At 42.9% G+C, this 20115-nt stretch overlaps 1 protein-coding gene across 1 annotated transcript in view; it reads right to left on the bottom strand.

Annotated features, from left to right (window-relative positions):
* Positions 1–17734, bottom strand: part of LOC138959518 (neuronal acetylcholine receptor subunit alpha-10-like) — a 34986-nt gene extending 17252 nt beyond the window's left edge. The window contains exons 1-3 of the mRNA XM_070331042.1: positions 16814–17734; positions 2816–3036; positions 1407–1516 (exon numbers count right to left, since the gene is read on the bottom strand). Coding sequence (XP_070187143.1) covers positions 1407–1516; positions 2816–3036; positions 16814–16892 — 410 coding nt within the window. The 5' untranslated portion in view covers positions 16893–17734. The remainder of the gene's footprint in view (positions 1–1406; positions 1517–2815; positions 3037–16813) is intronic.
* Positions 17735–20115: the final 2381 nt, after the last annotated feature.

The raw sequence follows: 20115 nt of genomic DNA, 5'->3' as shown, positions 1-20115 counted from the left end.
TTAGCGTCTGCTCTCGCAAAGCGCGCTTGCCGTGTTCACTGTGACACGTCACTTCCGCCCCGCTCGCGTGGAGTTATCGTTCGTCAGTCGTTCGTCTATCGTTCATCGTGTGACGGGTCAATGGCCTACGATGTGATGTGCGATCGGCAAAAACTGAATCACGCAACTGAATCGCAACGACTGAGTCGCATGTATGACCACCGCTTAAGAGACATCACACATCTAGCCAATGATCATGATGATCTCACGTAAACGGCTAAGTATAGCCTTCAACCTCAGAGCGAGGTAAACCATTTGAGAACCGGGGGAGAGTCGCCGCTAACTCGCCCCGCATTCGAGCAGCGCTGAATTATGTTTTTGAAAAGCCACTAAATCGAGACTCAATCGCTTCTAAATCCCCAGGACTGACTGCTTCGCATCATCAACTTCTGAATGACTTCTTGCTTACAACACTGATTTTGGTTGAATGTAAAGTTGTTTGAAAATCGGCCATCTGAACGGCACTTTATTTGCTAATCATTACATGGTGCATTTGGATTCGTATTTCAGTCAACGCGGCTTCCTCACTCTCTGATTCGACGCCATGCAAAGGCGTTTGCTATTAATTTGCAATGTTTTGTTGATGCATTATTTCATCCTTGGTTATCCTGTGGATTCTAGAGGAATAAATGGTATGTATTCCGTAGCTATGGATTACCCATCAGTTTGTTGATTATGGTCAAAGGTGATGCTGTGTGTGTGTGTGTGTGTGTGTGTGTGTGTGTGTGTGTGTGTGTGTGTGTTTGTGTGTCACTCTGTGCGTGTGTCTGTCTGTCTGTCTGTCTGTCTGTCGCTCTGTGTCTGTGTCCGCTGTTTCTGTGTCCGTAAATTATATGAAGTCTTATATCGCGCGCGTATCTCCAGACTCGGACTCAAGGCGCAGGGATCTATTTAAATGTGTCTGTATGTATGCTTGTCTGTGTGTACCGATACCCAGCTATCCCTGATTGTCAGCAATCCCGAGAATCAAAGATATAACTGCAATTAAATAAATATAAATGAATGAATATAGCAATACATTGTGTTTGTGTGTGTGTGTGTCTGTGTGTGTGTGTGTCTGTGTGTGTGTGTGTGTTTGTGCACGTGTGTGTGTGTTTGTGCACGTGTGTGTGTGTGTGTGTGTGTGTGTGTGTGTGTGTGTGTGTGTGAGAGAGAGAGAGAGAGAGAGAGAGAGAGAGAGAGAGAGAGAAAGAGAGAGAGACAGAAGGGGGTTGGGGGAGAATATGTCTGTCTCTCGTGTGTTTGTCTGTGTGCGGCTGATCGCACATCCGTCTTTTTGTCTTTATTACTCCTAAGTGTATAATGCACTTTTCTGAACGACTGCGTTGGATTGCGGCTGCAAAACGTTTGCTATTTGTAGTGCTTACAAGTTGTAGAGTCGTATGTCTGGAAGCCATATTTTCTGCGAAGGAACACGAACGTCTTCAATACCCTTGTGATCGTCGGGGTTCCACTGCAACAGCATGTCTGTCCATTCCTGCAAGATACAGAATAAAACAATATTATAAAAGAAATGACGAACAATATAGATCAGCATTAGTCCTTCGCGTAAAAATGATTAATTTTACTATCTGTCCTGGCATTTACATACTATCCCCCTCCTTGAACAAATGCCAAATATAAATAGTATCACCGCTTTCTGTGGAGAGTTCGAATTTCTTGAAGACATAATTTATCAGTTACAGATTGGTGCCCTACCCCATATAAAAGACTTGTCAGATCGAAGATAGTGAGCCGAATCTTCTTCTTCAGCGTTCCAGAATGTTCTGGTTACGTGTGAGCTCGTTTGCCCATATGGGTTCCCCACACTATACTCTGAGAGCATAGTCAGCTCACTCCGCTTTCGTTGAGTAGGCATGCTGGGTATTTTCGTGTTTCCATAACCCACCGAACTCCGACAGTCCTTCCCGTACACGATTCGGGTCACTGACCGGCGCAGTGGCATGGTGATAAGACGTCGGCCTCCTAATCGGGAGGTCGTGAGTTCGAATCCCGGTCGCTGCCGCCTGGTGGGTTAAGAATGGAGATTTTTCCGATCTCCTAGGTCAACTTATGTGCAGACCTGCTAGTGACTTCGTGTGTACACGCAAGCACAAGACCAAGCAATTTAGTGCTCGGTTAATCTTTAACAATGTATTTCGAACAAAACCGCCCTGCATCCTTCTGCCATAGAAAACAGAAACAAACACACAAAAACAACACAACCACACTATCTAATTCGTTGCACCCTATGCAGCAGAATCTAGCACATGCATGGCATAATCTGCACTTCTTGCTCCGCAGGGGATGTCATCTGTCAGATTGAACCCGCTCGTTCCATTGTAAGGCGAGTCTGTTTTTTGTCGCATAATATGTCACCCGGACAGGCCCTGACTCCCGTGTGCGTTGCACTCTAGATATCTGGCCATTGTCAAGCACAACAGTCGTGCGTTTGGGAATAACAGATGGTCGTGTTTGTTGCTGGTTGGTGTTTTGCGCAACATTTTGATTGTTTTCTTTCTATTCACATCTCCCAAGATCCCTATTCAACCATCAGCACACGCACGCACTCACACACGCATGTACTCACCCACGCACTCACAATTCAATGTCTATAGTGATATTGCTGCACAGGACGACCAGTAATCATGTCTTTTAATTTACACTCACACTAAAAAATAAAAAAAAAGTACACATTTTGACTTGCATAGTGGCATCGTCGATCGAACTGGACGACCAAGGATCGTTTATTAACACTCACACTCAAGAGAGCTACACCTGTCATATTGCTACTTACATAGTGATACCAGACGTTGCACTTGAGGACCTGGTTGGACTCGTCCACGTCCAGAATCTGAATGAGGGACAGGCCGAAGTAGACGGTCAGGTTGTGCATGGTATCTGTGACCGGGCGGCCATGTCGGCCCTGTTCCTGGTAGCGCGACAGCAGTTCTGTGATCAGCAGCTTCTCAGCTGATATCACTGGCACGTACCTGCCCTTGTCCTGGGAGAATGTGTCTGCAACATTGAAAACGTGTAGTTGTAAGCGCTGTGTAAAATGTCTGTACACATTGATACTGATATTGACTGGATACAATCATTTTTTGGATGCAGTCAATTTTCAAATGTGTTTTAGTAGCATAACAGCAGCTACATGAGCAGTGCCATCTCTAAAACCATCACAGGTGTCTTCCTCCCACAGTCCTGAAGATAATTCCATGAAATTACACATTTCAAGCGCTGTTCGAACTGACACTGTGGAGAGATACAGGCAATCGTCAAACGCGTGTCCATAGCTCAATCGCAGCTCCGTGGCCAGCAGCTTCTCTAAAGTGATCACTGGAACACCCCTTTCGCTGTCTGGAGGAGTTTGCCTCTAATGTTGAAGATATCATAACTATTTTATACTAGACAAATAAAATATACAGCAAATATTATATGCTTTCACAGTGGAGCAACATTTGTGATCGACATGCAGCTGCTCTGAAGACATCACTTGGTCTTCTTTGTTCTTGTCCTTAAGAAGTTCCCTGCAACAATATGCTTGTGGTTTGAAGGGACCTGCAAAATAAATAACTCCACGCAGAGATACAGCTTCCTGTACCATTCTAAAAGCTACATATTCAGCAGTTTCTCTGAAGACAGAACTGGGAGTACTTGTACGCATCTGCAGGAAAGTTTCATCCAACAAAAGGATAAACAGATTTATGCAGATATATGTTCATAGGAAAACGCCATTTCATTTTCTCAGCATAATAACAGCAACACGATTAGCAACTTCCGTGAATACATTAACGGGAAGTAGCTGCCGTGTCCTCGGGAAAGTTCCCAACAAGAAGGGAGACACGTTTGTAGTTTGAAGCGCAGCGCAAACTTGATTTAATGTTTATACCAGTAATTGCCAATGTGTTTCCGCAACATATAAACAGCAGCTACTCCGTGGACATCACAGCAACATACGTAAGTTTTTGCGTCCAGAGTTGTGTCTGTAACGTTGCAGATATGTGTATTATGCTACACTAACGAAATGAAATGAAAAAGCCAAAGTTATATCTTTTCACCGTGTGACAGTTTTACTATAAGGATCAGGTTTAGCGAGCAAAGACGCAGGAGTCCTTTTTGCTTGCATCTCGTCTGTATTCGATCCTTGCCTCTCTCCACGCAATTGTTTTGCGCTCCTTTCCTTAGGATTACATTTTGAAAGGGCAAGTTTCCAATTATTTTATGATCTTGGTTTCCCATTACTTCTGGAGACATTGCCCTGACACCGAGCTTGTGGGTAGAGATCTGCATTCTTAAGGCGTGTTTGTTCTTGACATATTATACACGTAACGTTCAAATGCACGTTTTTATTTGACGGAATTATCAGTGACCCGTGGTTTGGTTTGGTTTCTTTCTTTTCCTTTTTCTTTTATTTGAGGGGTCGATAGCACTCAGATCAGCAGTCTCCAACCCAGTAGCTTCTTCCTGCAATCACAAGGAGAGTAAATGTAACGACAAAGCATTGGATCATAATTATGGTGGCACATCGCTGCTTTTACGAATATGTTAACATTGCATGTTTTTTTTATCAAAGTAAATGAACATGTCTTGTGCTTTATTTTTTGCTGCCTCACGACTTCTCTGTTACAAAACCGTCTTATCATGCACAGACCTTCCAGAAATATAAAAAGTGTTGTGTGAAGTTTTCCATCCCCAGTGAATTTTACGGCTGCAAAGTAATTAACATTTAAAGGAGAATGCTAAATCTGCTGTTTTCTACATCGCATGGCAGAAAATCCGTGGTCACTCTTTCATCCAAAACACGAAGCAAACCGATCAAACGTGAACATTCCTCAATAAAAAATAAAGACTACAAGATCCACGTGTAAACCTTTTTCATGTATCTCGTTAAAGAAGACGTTATCCACGATACAATTACTTTATGCAGTTATGAAACGGCAGGGAGAGAGAGAGAGGGAGAGAGAGAGAGAGAGAGAGAGAGAGAGAGAGAGAGAAGGAGTGAAAGTGAAAGAGTGGGGGAGAGAGAGAGAGAGAGAGAGAGAGAGAGAGAGAGAGAGAGAGAGAGAGAGAGAGAGAGAGAGAGAGAGAGAGAGAGAGAGAGAGAGAGAGAGAGAGAGAGAAATCAGTTCGGATAGAAAGATATTTGAAAGATTTCGCGAGAAAAGGCGGCAGTCTATCGAAACAAGTCATATAAAATAAAGCCCTCTCTCCCTAACGCATACACCAGCATTATAGGTTTGTGTTCATTGCGTGACAGGGTTGTTGTAAACTTTCTGCTTCTCCGCAAGCATCACGAGAGCGCTGTTGTGGCTGATCCCCTTCTCTGGAACATAATGCACGTGAGCCTTTCTTTCTCCTGTGCTAGGTGTATGTCCTTCCTGTAGTGCATCGCGTGTTAGTAGCCGTTATCAATAACTTGTCCCAGTTGGAGAAGACTGTGTGACCATACCTTTTTTTGTCTTCTGTCTTTTGTCCTGCCATGACCCTTTGGGAATAGCCGAGGTAGGGCAAGAATAAGTATCAATTTGCTTGCAGAATTTACGATTTGTTGTGGTCGCAAATCATTATTTACGTCTGTATTCCGTGTGCCACTTTCATGATGCCAGTGTTACTGCCCAGACAGGCATTTCCAGGTACCAAAAGAGTATGTTTTAGACATGACCCGAAGATGATGATGTTGTTGTTGTTGTTGTTGTTGTTGTTGTTGTTGTTGTTGTTGTTGTTGTTGTTGTTGTTGATCTTGCGTGTGTCCATGTTTCTTCTGCGCGCGTGCCTCTGTCGGTATGTCAGTCTGTATGTCTGTCGCTGTCTTCCTCTCTAATTCTCCGAATCTCTGTCTCAGTCCCCGCTTCCCTCTGTCTATGTATCTATTTGTCTGTCAATGTATCTATACATACGTATATATCTATATATCTATTTATTTGTCTATCTCTGTCTCTGTCTCTCTCTCTCTCTCTTTGAAAAAAGTGTCTTCGAACAAAATTATCCACACACACACACACACACACACACACACACACACACACACACACACACACACACACACTTCCCGCTTTCTCCTTTCGAGCCGTCCACCCTGCCACGCCTCGAACTTCACCAAAGTCCTCCTCCATCCTCCACCCACACCCTCCCCTGGCTTCATTTCAAAAGAAAAGAAATACAGAAAAAATCCGCTAACAACACGGACGTCCCAAAACGCCCCCTGTCGATACTGTCAAAGCTGATGAAGGTTGCCCAAGACCACTCACTACTCTGGCAAGGGGAGACAACTCTGTGGCAACAACCGGTGTTGAACCCGAGCTCTTGGGGCTTCTGGGGTCTCGCTGGTGCTTTGCTGGACGAGACCTGTCCGTCAATGAAGACCTTTGAGTCTTCGGACATCCCCCAGGCTGTCAGCGTGTCCATCGGATCAAAGGCTGTGTTGGACGGTGTGTTGAATGAAATTTCAAAGGCATGGACTGAATGTAAATCTGTCTCTCGAGATGTCTGCTGTAGCCAGTGACTCGTCAGACTCCTTTGTACTAAGCCACTTGTAAAGCAATGCTGTGTATTGAATTGAATCTGTAAATGTTTCTCAGATTACAAATTGTACCCAGTAAGTCATAACACGCCTGTTTGGTGGGTAATGTATAAAGCGATGGTATCATTAAACTGAGTTCCATGAGCGTGCTGTGAGTATACACACTAACTTAAAAATAACATTGTACAAAGCAAGTTATAATACAAGTGCGTGTTTGTAAGTGAATGTTACGATCTTGTCGTGAATATAAATGTATATTTCAGAAATGCCATCACACTAACCAAGCTGCATGCATATATTAAACTGAATTGCAGGAGCGCATGTATGTGTAAGTTTGCTGTCGTAAAAAAGCTATGAATTGTTGGTGGAACAGTATTCTAGGACATGCAGTGCATGTCTAGACTTATACTTCAGGAATACAATAAAATACAGCTAGTCATAACACGATGTCATGTGGTTGTTTCAGGACCGTGACCTGAATACTACAGGAGCCCTATTGCACTTAGCAATCGATAATACAATGGAACTCCTTTAACTAAACTTTAACGTTAACGGCATGCAAGCACGATGATCATTATTACAGCAAGCAACGGACCTGTTTGTGGCATATTTATTAAGGAAATGATATAGGTGTGAAGTAAAGCTTTAAGCTACCCTTCAGAAACTGTTGTGACACTAAATGAGTTGTAATGTTGAATTTGAGGAGAGCGTAGTGAGTGTAACTTTGCCCTTTACTGCTTAAGACTGTTGTACTGATTAAATGTACTGGCTGAGTTGAGTGTTTGTAGCGAACAGTGTTTACATGGCAATTCGTGTGGAATAATGTCAATATTTATTTACACACTAAAACGTGTACCTCTTTGCGCCTTCACATTTGTAAGGCACTGTGGTATATTGAACTGAAATGCTGGATCTTGTTGAAAACCAATGCCTCCAACTTCTGAACCTAATTCGAAGGACAGCATGAACACTAACTTGCACTTTTGAAACATCTGATGTATCTATCAAGTTGTAAAATACTTTCTCTATTGAATTCAGTGTCAGTGTTGAGTTCTGAGCAAACACTCTTCTTTGTGCAAGGCTGGTCGTAAAATACCTTATTGTTGAGCATTCAGATCCATTCTCCTTTAAAGTGGTCAATGTTATATACGTTTCAGAATACTATTGTATACCAGTGGCCAGTCGTACGGATAACGGATATAAAAGACCTTAGTGTCAAGGGCCAGTAGTGTACATTTGCAAAAGCTGTTACTATAACCGCTTGGTCACATACTCCTTTTTTTCACATTATAAGTAACGACAGTCTTTGCAGCTCTCCAAAAGAAATGCCGAAAAGCAATGCATACTTTACTTGCTTGCTTCATTGATTATTTGCTAGTGCATTTGCTAAGTCGAACTTGTTTGGAGAACGTTTACAGAAGCAGTTTCCTGAATCATCTTTTACTCGTGTAGCATTAAAAGCATTTAATGAGGTTGTTAGGCAAGTGCAAGCAGCCACAAAACCGACTGATCGGTGTATCTAAAAAAAAATTAAAAAAATTGTTAAAACAGCGTTGTTCACAAGATTTGGAGTCAGAGACTTGAAACTTGGCCGGGAGTTCAAATTAACCCATCAGAATTATCTCTTTAACTCTGCTGGAAAAATCGAAACTACCGTCTAGTCTACAGAACGAAGGTGATAATTATGGCGGACCAGCTTGCCACTGCGCTAGAACCGTGTTTGGCCATGTAAATCAGATTTCGAGGAGAGGAGGGGTGGAGTGAACATCGTGGCTCCCGCAAAGAATAGTCGACGTTGATAATTTGATTAAAAGCCCGTCGTATTAAAGCAAAAGCATTGCAGGCTCTCCTGACGTATGTTAACATCGGCATGCTCACAATGTCTGCAGAAAATGATAAAGGACCCCTGACAAAATGTAAAGAAAGTGCGACCTAAGCTCATGTACAGTGATTTCGCCAAGTGGCCCTTTATCTCTGCAAACAAATCATTAAACGCTGTGCTCTTTTTCGTCACCCATGACACGCTAAAAGACTACCACAACCATTCAGCAACAGCCTTCCATACACCAAGGCCGTACCCAAGTCAATTTTGACAATTCGTCGGTGTCAGCCATCACACGGGTATGTCCACAGGCCACTGGGCACACAGACGGGCAATGGTCAAGAGGAAAAAGAGGTGACTACGTTCCCTGTCAACATCAATCGCCAAACCTATTTAACAAAGGACGCTGGAGGCTTTCTTCTGGAACGAAGATTTATACTCTGTGCATCTTCCAGAAATTGCCAGGACGCCACAAACCCGTCAGATTCAAGACTGATCTTTGTGGAAATTAAGCTGAGCACCGAGAAGGCCAAATTGCTGACGTCTAGCCGTCAAGAAGGAATGGTCTGTCATTACCTCGACTGTAGCCGTCCCTCATTGAAGGGGCGGACTCTGCTGCCCTCCGTCGTGGAGGGGGAAAACACCTTGTGGCACTGATTCACTCTGCTGGACTATTGTCTTCCAAGGAGTGCAAAGATGGCACGGGGTGTAAATACAAAGGTCATGTCGAAAGCCTTTCCTTGGAAGTTTTGCAAAATATCTTTGAATAGTTCACTTAAAAGTAATTTTCTTCTCAGCAGTTGAAATCCATCATTATAAATCACGTTAACGTTTTGCAATAAGCGTAATTTTCCTCCCACCAGTATAAATCACGGACCACTATAATGGTTATATAATGGAAACAATAATGAACTGACAGGAAAACATCATGATTTGACCGGAATTGAATGCCACTACTCCTGCTTCACACCACTCATTATTTACCAAGCTAAAACATATCAATAATGATTATTCACACACTGCATGTTTGAAGAGTTCACCACTTGATCTTTCCAGCGAAGGCTTTCTTGACTTTGAAGAAGCATGCCAATGCCAGATTTCGGCAGAGAAAGCGTGGAGTAGAAAGAGAGATGTGTCTCACAAGACGATACATTTCTGTAAAATATCCCCTCCCAACTGATTCGGATAATTTAAAAGCTTTCCATCTGAAGGGAATGAAGCGAATCCATTAGCAAAAATGTTCGGGCCGTTGAATCAAGATAGCATGGCATGGGTTCGTCCCGTAAAAAAAGCTAAACTGCGTCAATTCAAATTATAGCCTCTCAGAGTTGTGTCGCCAGACGCAATGAGAGAGTGTTACGGTGGTTCTTTTTGTGATCTGACATTTATACAAAAGTGGCAAAAGCCTTGTCTAATTTAGCAAACTGCAGTCCTAGAATATGTTGGTGCTATTCAGAACCTTCAGAATGCGTGGGTGTTCTTGTCAAAGTAAAGTGTTGTCTGGAATAAACTGTTATGAACTCTTTTGACCTGTTCTGACCTGAACTGACGGTCAACCGATGGACTTGTTAAGACACTATCAGTCAGCAAATATAAAAACAACATTCTAAAACGCTTTTGAAGTTAAAGGTATTGCGATTCTTAAAAATGTACTTTATGTCAATGCATTATCAGAATCCAACAATAGCATGCTGTAAAGTTGCAGTATGTACTACTGTATACACAAATGTCAAATTGCAAGTGATACGAAATTCGTATACTTTCAAGCGTACGCTTAGGGTTGATGTATTAAAGATACTTTCCTTCTCCTGTAAACGAGCATATGTACACCAACCACGGTTTTGTCCAGACATCAACCCAGGGTAACAGTATTCTTAGACTTGGACGCGTAAAAAAAATCCTGGTTGGAATCAAGCGGAGATCGGGATTTTTTGCTAAGTCGATTCTGCGGGTCGACATACACTCCAAACTGAAGTGTTCCGCTTTTTGAACACACTTTCTTTAACCCGTTTCGAACACTGTGGGACATACTATATATTTATATTGGCAAAAGTAGCACACAGGCAAACACTTTTGAGTGTTTACCATGTGTGCTACGTTTGCTAATAAAAATAGATAGTATGCCACAAAGAAATGGTTACATCAACTCATGTCCCTCAATGGAAAATGTCCTGTGAGGACGTTAAGGATCCCCTAGTTTAGTTAAGTTTAGAACACTTGATTTAGAGTGGGGGATTCAGTTACAAAATAAACTCAGTAACAACAACATACTTTCATTCTGTACAAACAGTACCCCGGGCCGGTATGGAGGAGTCGCGAGTGTAGAGACCATCGTCTGGGATAGACTGCATCAAGGGTGCACTTCATCCCGGACTAAAGTCTCTAAACTCATTCCGGCCCAGGTTGTTATTTTCTAGCATGTTCCCCAGTGGGAGGATGTATGCTCATATTTCATGGTTAAGACTGGGCACAGCTGTGGCGGTGTACACAATGGTTCACACAGGACGGACGATATATCTGTAAGGGTTTCAAGTCACCTTAGTAGTGATGACGGTGATGACTTTAGCGCATGTGATTGTTGATGTCGAAGCCGGCATAGTTGTTGGTGGTGGAGGTGGTGGTGGTGTTAGAGGTGGTGGGCTCGAGAAAACCAAATGTTGAAAGGTTTTGCTACAGACGACAATTCTGTTGTGATGTACACGATAGTGTACACGAAAAGGGTGGTCAGCAAAAGTCCTCAGCAACATGATCCTCTCCTGCAGGCAAGTCACAGCGGTCTGGGGGCAAAAGGCGCGAAAACGTATTACGGCCGGACCGGCGGGGTGCTGTACTCTATCGGCCCGCAGAGGTTTGGTGGCAAATGGAGTCTAACAGCTTAAATCCCTCAAGATTATCCGAGCCGGGTTTTTTTCAGAGAAAGACCTCCTTTCGTTGTATTGTCACCCCAACACCTCCAGCCCCCCCCCACACACACACACACACACACACACACTGACAAGCATCTTGAGTTCTTTGTGGAAAGGCTCATATGGAACAACACATTCTATAAGCGCTGACGTAAACAAATCGTAAATATAAATAACAACGGCAGAGATTGATTGTTTCGTTTTATGGCACGTATGACAATTAAGCGACTTCTGGTGCTTTTCTCAGAAACGTGGAGGTATTATTTCAGATGTTTCAAGCATTCTAAAAATGTAATCTATTACAGAGGTTTGCAGTCGTGTATGTTCTCTCTCTTTCTGTATCTGACTGTCTCTTTCTCTTTCTCTCTCTGACTCTTTCTCTCCATCTCTCTTTTCTGAGGGAAGCTTTTTATGATTTTCTTTGCTGTTTTTGCCTCAGGACAAAGATTAAATTTGGAAAAGCGAACTATTCCGTGGCTTATCACCAACAAATACACATGATTTGACTTGTCTTGTCTTGTCTTGTCTTTAGGAACATTCCAACACGGAGGGCCTCAACAGAAGAAGCAAGACGAGTGTATTAATGAGACTGCGATTTAAATGACAATGTTGACCAGGCAAGCACTGCACTCATATCAAACAGTAATGTCTGTGGTTTTTCCGCCCACATATGTTACTCACGCAAACTTTGAATATCCTAGAGTGCATATGTACACAACAAGAGTCTGGCATGCAAATAGCACATTATGCAAGACTCCAAAACTTTCGTGAGGCTCAACATCCAACTTTTCTCCTTTCCTGTCCCAAGAGAATGTACTGTATGTGAGACGTTTATAGTATGCTAATAGGTATACATTATCCGCCGGCTTGCCATTGGCTGAGCACTGTCTAATACCTTTCTCACTCTGCATCTGTCCAAGTTCATCGGACCTCTGTGCTTCTCTAAAGTTCACTTCTGACAAAGTGTGATGTAGACTGTAGATTGTAGGAGGACTGGGTCTACAGCATTATATAAATTAAGTTCATTCTGAGTGTATAGTAAATGTAGAGTGACAAAATACACTACCAGGTACTGATTTGTTTGGCTGCTTTTATGTGAATTTTTACACGTTATGGAAACCTAAAAAGGAAGACTCTGTCTGCAGCATTATATGATTATTCTGCCACATAAAGCTACTGGCACAAAATGTTCTTCCAGAGGAATTGTCTGTTTGCCTGCTAGGGTTACAATTGAACGTTTCCTACAGCGGGACCTATTTGTCAAGCTTCCCTCAATTTTCAAAAATGTATGGAAACTTTACTTCATCTACAGTTCAGAGAAACTTTCCTTTCCATATGAACCGTATTTTAAAACATTGTAGATCCGTCCAGAAATTCACCTGAAATGAGAGCACCATTTCACCTGGACGCATACCAACAATAATCTACAAACTATCTGTTTCATGTGTAGAGTTAGTATTTGCTATGAACAGATTTCGCATTCACACACACACACACACACACACACACACACACACACACACACACACACACACACACACACACACACACACACACACACACACACACACACACACATTACGTCATCGTTTTTTTGTTTCTTTACAAAGATAATCTTTCAAAAGTTGGGCAATGGGAAGGTCGTATGGTGATTAGAGATTAAAGTCTCAATTAAAAACTCCAAATTGTCAAATAGTTTCAGAGATAAAGACGATTTTGTGGGGCTCTGGGTCGTCCACGACCCACGAAGCACGATGAAGGTTAAAGCATACAAACATACACTATTCATCCGCTCCCACCACCAACGGCGCCAGACAATATTACAAGGTTGCAACAACAAAACTCTGAACCCGAACTGCAAAGAGCAATCACCATTTTAATTAAGTTGACATGCTACTGGCGTCGTGTTCTAAAAATCGACTCAAATTGAAGCCAGTTCCCCATGACGGTGGCTTAGGTAAACATTCGTTGACGGTATGAATGAAGTTCATTAACGCTGAAGCCAAGTCCCGGTGTCTGCAACAGGGCCACTGTGGACTTAAATGTCCCCAGTCAGTTTAGTCTTATTCAAAAATACACCTCCGTTACCAGTTCCAGCCAAATCACATATTGGGCAGCTGCATTGTACTCTTAGACTGGACAAAGAAACACTGCCGGGATTTTGTAGGTTATTTTCCTCTCTCCGCTAATCTTGACTTTTCCGCCTTACGCACGAATTATGCAAACATGGCATGGAGCCATTTTTCAGCTTCTGTTCCGGACTGTTTGCTATCAAATACACGTCAGTCAAAATACATTCATCAACAACCAAATAGACGCCACTGGCTGTGCTCTATAACGCAGGCCGCGCCCGTTATTGCAGTAATATAACTGTTGACTGTGTACAGTACATGGTCTTTTGCTTGCGCTAACTGGTCTGAACATATTTAGTTCACGTTGGAGATCTGACAAAATCGTCTCTCTTAACCCACCAGGCGCACCTGGGATTCGAACCCAAAAACCCATATTATGGGAGGCCGAAATCCTAACCACTACGCTAGTTTGACCATCCCTTACTCTTCTCAAACCATCATCACCACGAACACAAAGTGCTATACAACAATAGTAGTAACACCTTCGGGGAAGCCATTACCCAACGTCCAACGAAATACATACTTCTATATCAAATAGATTTTTTGAATAACAGAGATAAACGTGCAAGAGAGAGAGGGGAGAGAGAGAGATAGAGAGAGAGAGAGAGAGAGAGAGAGAGAGAGAGAGAGAGAGAGAGAGAGAGGGAGAGAGAGTGTGTGAGAGAGAGAGAGAGAGAGAGAGAGAGAGAGAGAGAGAGAGAGAGATGATGATGATGATGATGATGGAACTTTATTTTTCAAGGATAGAGGTTTAAGGCGACGCATAAAGAGAGAGGGAGAGAGAGTGAGAGAGAGAGAGAGAGAGAGAGAGAGAGAGAGAGAGAGATAAGGGGAGGGGAAGGGAGACAGAGAAACCCAGACCGACCGACAGAGACAGACAACCATACAGAGATATGGACATACATAGACAACCAAGCAGGAGACAGACTGACTGACAGACAGGCAGACGGACAGCCAGAGAGAGAGAACGTAATAGATAAAATCCAATAAAATCAAAAAACAAATATGAGTGACCAGGAAGACGGAAAAAAGCAGCAAGATCAATTCCTCATTTGTTCTACTTGTGCGATTGCCCGGCGCCGATATTCACAAAACATGCAAGCATTTGTTCCAGTTGTTGTGGTTACTTCAGCGTGTCTGTGCTACATGTGTGCGTGTGTGTGTGTGTGTGTGTGTGTGCGTGTGTGCGTGCGCGCGCGCGCGTGTGTGCGTGTGTGTGTGTGCGTGTGTGTGTGTGTGTGTGTGTGTGTGTGTGTGCGCGCAAGCGCAAGCGCATGCATGCCTGCGAGCGTGGTCTGTCGGTGTCTGTCCACCTGCCTTCCTGTAAATCTGCCAGTCTGTATGTCTGTCTGTCTGTCCGTCCATCTGTCTGTCTCTCTTTATGCAAATCTCCCTAATGGTCTGTCTCCGTATCCGTGTACGAGTGCAGTTTCTGTACGAGACTTGGAATTGATTTCGATGTCCCGTGCGCCCATCTGTCTCTCCGATCACTCTTGAGCCGATTGTCTGCGCTACGTGAGATTTTCCAGCAAAAGCTTTTTCTCGTTGTTTCTATTTTATACATTCTGTATATCTCATTTATTTCTAGCGTGCCCTGCACGCTTATGTGTGCCGGCATACCACACAGAGAAAGACGTAATGGTTTAAACTTCCATTGGGAAATCGCTAATCCTGAATACTGCATGTACTCCAGATTCTGAGATGGATAATCACACCAAAGCATGCCTAGCCCCATTACCTAATTCGATTAAGTATACACGCACAACTGGCTTTTCTATATACCACAGCCAAATCCTCTATGTCCACGATAGGCTAAATGAGCTCAGTTTGTCGCCTCCCAGTATTACGGTCTCCCAGAAAACAATTCAAGTCCGCGAAGCAGCCATTTTGAAGGTGGCGCGACTTTACCGCAACAACCCCCCCCCCCCCCCCAAAAAGAAGAGAGAGAAAAGTATGTAGTGTTAAAACCAATATCGCTAAGCCAGCCAAAGAGTCTCACGTTCAGCGCTCCCGTGATAAATGTTTGATGAAGAAATATCGTCGCTGTCATCACGGAGCAGGAAACATTTGCGATCGGGGGCGATAAAAATGGAGTTTCGGCCGAACGGAGAATATGATTGTGATGCCAGACTTGACGCCTAGGATCGCTTTCTAGAGGACAGGATGGATTGCTCCTGGTGTGAATAAGGATTAGGGTATTCCTTCTCCGTATGTAGCGCAGTAGCCATGCAGATAGGGATCCGTGGACATTTTTGATTCGTTGCGAATGATTTGTCTGACATGGCAAACGTTATCTAATAAGCATTCTTTGTCTGAATAAAAAGTGTTCAGGTCAGCAAAGGAAATCGGTTTCTTCTTTCGTTCAATGCGTGTGTGTGTGTGTGTGTGTGTGTGTGTGTGTGTGTGTGTGTGTGTGTGTGTGTGTGTGTATGTGTGTGTGTGTGTTTGTGCGTGCGTGTGTGCGTGCGTGTGTATGAATGTGTGTGTGTGTGTGTGTGTGTGTGTGTGTGTGTGTGTGTGTGTGTGTGTGTGTGTGTGCGTGTGCGTTCATTAGCCTGAAATTCTGATGTCAGAGAAATCTGATTATCTTAGAGGCAAAGTGGTTTTCATTACAGCCACCTTGAGAAGAACTAAAACACGCAGAAAAGGTGCATATTTGTACACGCAGAAAAAGTGCATATTTGTGCACACACAAATAATGCAAATGTTATCACACATTTCTGGTTTACATAATACTAAAAAAATGAGGGTGTGACAGTGCCTTCTCAACTTTTACAAAAAGCCGGATATGACGTCATCAAAAGTATTTATCGAAAAAATGAGAAAAAACGTCCGGGGATATCATTCCCAGGAACTCACATGTCAAATTTCATAAAGATCGGTTCAGTAGTTTAGTCAAAATTTGACTAAATGTAATGAGATGTCGACGTTGTTGTTGCTGCAATTTCAAACCGAAATTGCCATGTGAGAACAAATGAGCCAAAAAGCAAGTTGACAGTTCAACATTCAACATTCCATCTTTTGAGAAAAAAAAGTCGTGCTTTGTCAGATGATGGCAAACTTTAGTATTTATTAGTATCGTTATCATATTTGCCAAAGCTTATTATCCTGGAATAAAAACAAAGTAAAATCGTCAGAAAGGGACAGGGGAACATCCATCGTATGACACCCTTTTTGTCCAAAAGATTGTTAAAATATAAACTTACAGCAAAGGCAATATCAATATTATCAATTCTAAAGCCAATAGTCTGAGAAAATTAAATGGTGTGTTTTCTGCTGCCCTCCTTGCTCTATTAATTTTGTTTTTTAATTGGGCTTAATACAGAGCCAAAGCACCGACACTTTTACACCTATCCTTTTCCTTTCAACTATATGTTTCATGAAAGTGTAACAAATAAATACATGGACTCACCTGCGCCGTTTCCGAACACAAAAGTGGTAAACATCAGAGCAGCCGTGACCACAGAGAATATCAGTGTCTTGTCATCCATGATGCAGGGAAAGTAAAGCGAAGCGAAGGTCACTTGCAGTGCAATAAAAGTCAAATCCTCTAAGAATGTCTCTTGGTGTCACCTTGTTCGCCGCTCCATTATATGATTCTCTGGACCGTGTTTAACTATAATTATCACAATTTTGACTCATCTGTAAGCTTTGTTTTGATGTTAAGAGTTTCTATCCACGATCATGAATAACAGGTTCGCACACATATCCTCAAGCTGTCTTTCAAATATACCCAAACGCCAATGCCACACAACGGTGAAATAGGTTGGTATGTCTCACAGGTGCTGTCAAACGAGTTATTCTCATCATACAATTCCATACAATCAGCTGTACACGAACAAACGTCAAAAGTGAAGACACGTACGTATGTTCACCTCGAAGGTAGGTACACACTGGCTGGTATATTTCTCGTTCGCATAACCTGCGAAGCGAAATCCAGTCTCTGTTAACTTAAACTCAAGACTCGAGGTTCCACATGAACTATTGATCTGTCAAGTACTCCAACTCATTCGTCGTTAAAACGTGTCGATGGATTGTCACTCAAAGTGCTCTGACTCATTCGTCGTTAAAACGTGTCGATGGATTGTCACTCGAAGTGCTCTGACTCATTCGTCGTTAAAACGTGTCGATGGATTGTCACTCGAAGTGCTCTGACTCATTCGTCGTTAAAACGTGTCGATGGATTGTCACTCGAAGTGCTCTGACTCATTCGTCGTTAAAACGTGTCGATGGATTGTCACTCGAAGTGCTCTGACTCATTCGTCGTTAAAACGTGTCGATGGATTGTCACTCGAAGTGCTCTGACTCATTCGTCGTTAAAACGTGTCGATGGATTGTCACTCGAAGGGCTCTGACTCATTCGTCGTTAAAACGTGTCGATGGATTGTCACTGGAAGTGCTCTGACTCATTCGTGGTTAAAACGTGTCGATGGATTGTCACTGGAAGTGCTCTGACTCATTCGTCGTTAAAACGTGTCGATGGATTGTCACTCGAAGTGCTCTGACTCATTCGTCGTTAAAACGTGTCGATGGATTGTCACTCGAAGTGCTCTGACTCATTCGTCGTTAAAACGTGTCGATGGATTGTCACTCGAAGTGCTCTGACTCATTCGTCGTTAAAACGTGTCGATGGATTGTCACTGGAAGTGCTCTGACTCATTCGTCGTTAAAACGTGTCGATGGATTGTCACTCGAAGTGCTCTGACTCATTAAGGTTTTCATGAGGACATCTTCTCAATGAAGGCATAACCTTTTCCACTGTTCTCCTGTGTTCGCACGGGCAAAGTCTGTGTGCTTCTTCAAATGACCACACTCCATAAATGGCCTTTGTGTTGTTATCCTTGTCTTGTGCATTCTTGTGTCGCCCCTGAAACAGAAACAAATTAAGACTGGTTAACACGTTCGTCTGCATTTTCTTGTTAACCCTCTGAATGGGTGTGTGTGTGTGTGTGTGTGTGTGTGTGTGTGTGTGTGTGTGTGTGTGTGTGTGTGTGTTTGTGTGTGTGTGTTTGTGTGTGGGTACGTGTACGTATGTGTATGTGTGTGTGTGTGTGTGTGTTTGTTTGTGTGTGTGTGTTTGTGTGTGTGTGTGTGTGTGTGAGTGTGTATGTGATTCAGTGTGTGTGTGTGTTTTTGTGTGAATGTATGTGTATGTGTTGCAGAAAACCACTGACTTGTCTTCGCCTAAGTCGAATAACACATACCTGAAGGAAGTTTCTTCCAACAAACTCAAGTAAACCCAATCATAAACAACGCACACAAATACCAGGAAAAAAATACAAACAAGAAATTCCTCCGAGGTAGGAAAAACACCCCCGTTGGTCAAAGGGAAATAACCATTCTCATTGCCACCAACTGAGAAGGTTAAGCCCCTCGTTAATCAATTGTATTGCGAAAACAAATATATATAACACTACATAATATAGTGCAGACATAAGGCTTGTAATGTACATGTCGTTTCACAGGTGAACAGCAGACAACTAGTTGTATCACAACAAGAGAAACAGACAGACACACAGACAAACTCTCTCTCTCTCTCTCTCTCTATCTCTCTCTCTCTCTCTCTCTCTCTCTCTCTCTCTCTCTCTCTCTCTCTCTCTCTCTCTCTCTCTCTCTCTCTCTGTTACACACACACACACACACACACACACACACACACACGCACGCACGCACGCACGCACGCACGCACGCACACACACACACACACACACACACCCGCGCGCGCGCGCACACACACGCAAACACTCATTCTCACATACAAACCAAAGCACTCGCGCGCAAACGAGCTCTCTTCCCACAGACTATAGTGTAGCATGAACTATGTCCGCGGAAAAGTGTTTCATAAAAGCAGCTTAACATTATGTTTCTTTCATAAGACCGAAAGGTCATTTGTCCAAAACGGGTCGAATAACCATTAGAAAGTTACACAGCGAGTTGACCCATTGGTTCCAACACCTTCTCCCTTCTGCAGAAAGATCAACGTCACAACAAGCGAAGCACAGTTGACAGTAAAGTCAATTATGACAACAGTTAAGACGCACGTAAACGATTAACTTGCAAACCGTTGTAAATCACAATCACCATGACCGAACAAGAAGCAAGGACGTTGCTAGTTTCAAAATGGCACGGGTCATTCTAACCAGTTTCGGGAAGAATGCCGTCCCGGGAAGTTTCTATAGTCGGGCCCTTTTTTTTCATTATTTTTTTATATTTATTTTATTATTTTTTTTTTTTTTTTTTTTTTTGGGGGGGGGGGGGAGGGTCGAGCCACAGCAGTCGAATTTGGCTACACGTGTGACAGCGGATAAAGCGATTAATTTCTTTCTACCTTCATCTCGCTCACAGCAAGTGACTGCGCACGCGATCGACACTCTATCAAAGATCTGCGCCACGATAAAAAAAAAAACTCTTAAAATCTAATTTAGACGCATAAATGGCGATTGATTAACATGCAAACCGTTGTAAATCAATATCACCATTGCCGAACCAGAAGCAAGGACTTCCACGCTAGTTAGTTTCAAAATGACAAGGGTCGTTCTAAATCAACTACTATTACCCGTTACAGCTTGTTGACCTTGGAAGTTTCAAAAGTCGGTTATTTATCTTTCTTTTTTTTTCCTTTTGTGTGTGTATGTGTGTGTGGGGGGGAGGTGGCCACAGCAGCCGGGTTTGGCAACAAATGTGACAGCGGATTAAGCGATTATTATCGTTCTA

Source organism: Littorina saxatilis, linkage group LG2 (genome assembly GCF_037325665.1).
Source record: "Littorina saxatilis isolate snail1 linkage group LG2, US_GU_Lsax_2.0, whole genome shotgun sequence".
Lineage (NCBI taxonomy): Eukaryota > Metazoa > Mollusca > Gastropoda > Littorinimorpha > Littorinidae > Littorina > Littorina saxatilis.
Note: the sequence above shows the minus strand (reverse complement) of the source record. Positions and strands in the feature narration are given on the sequence as shown.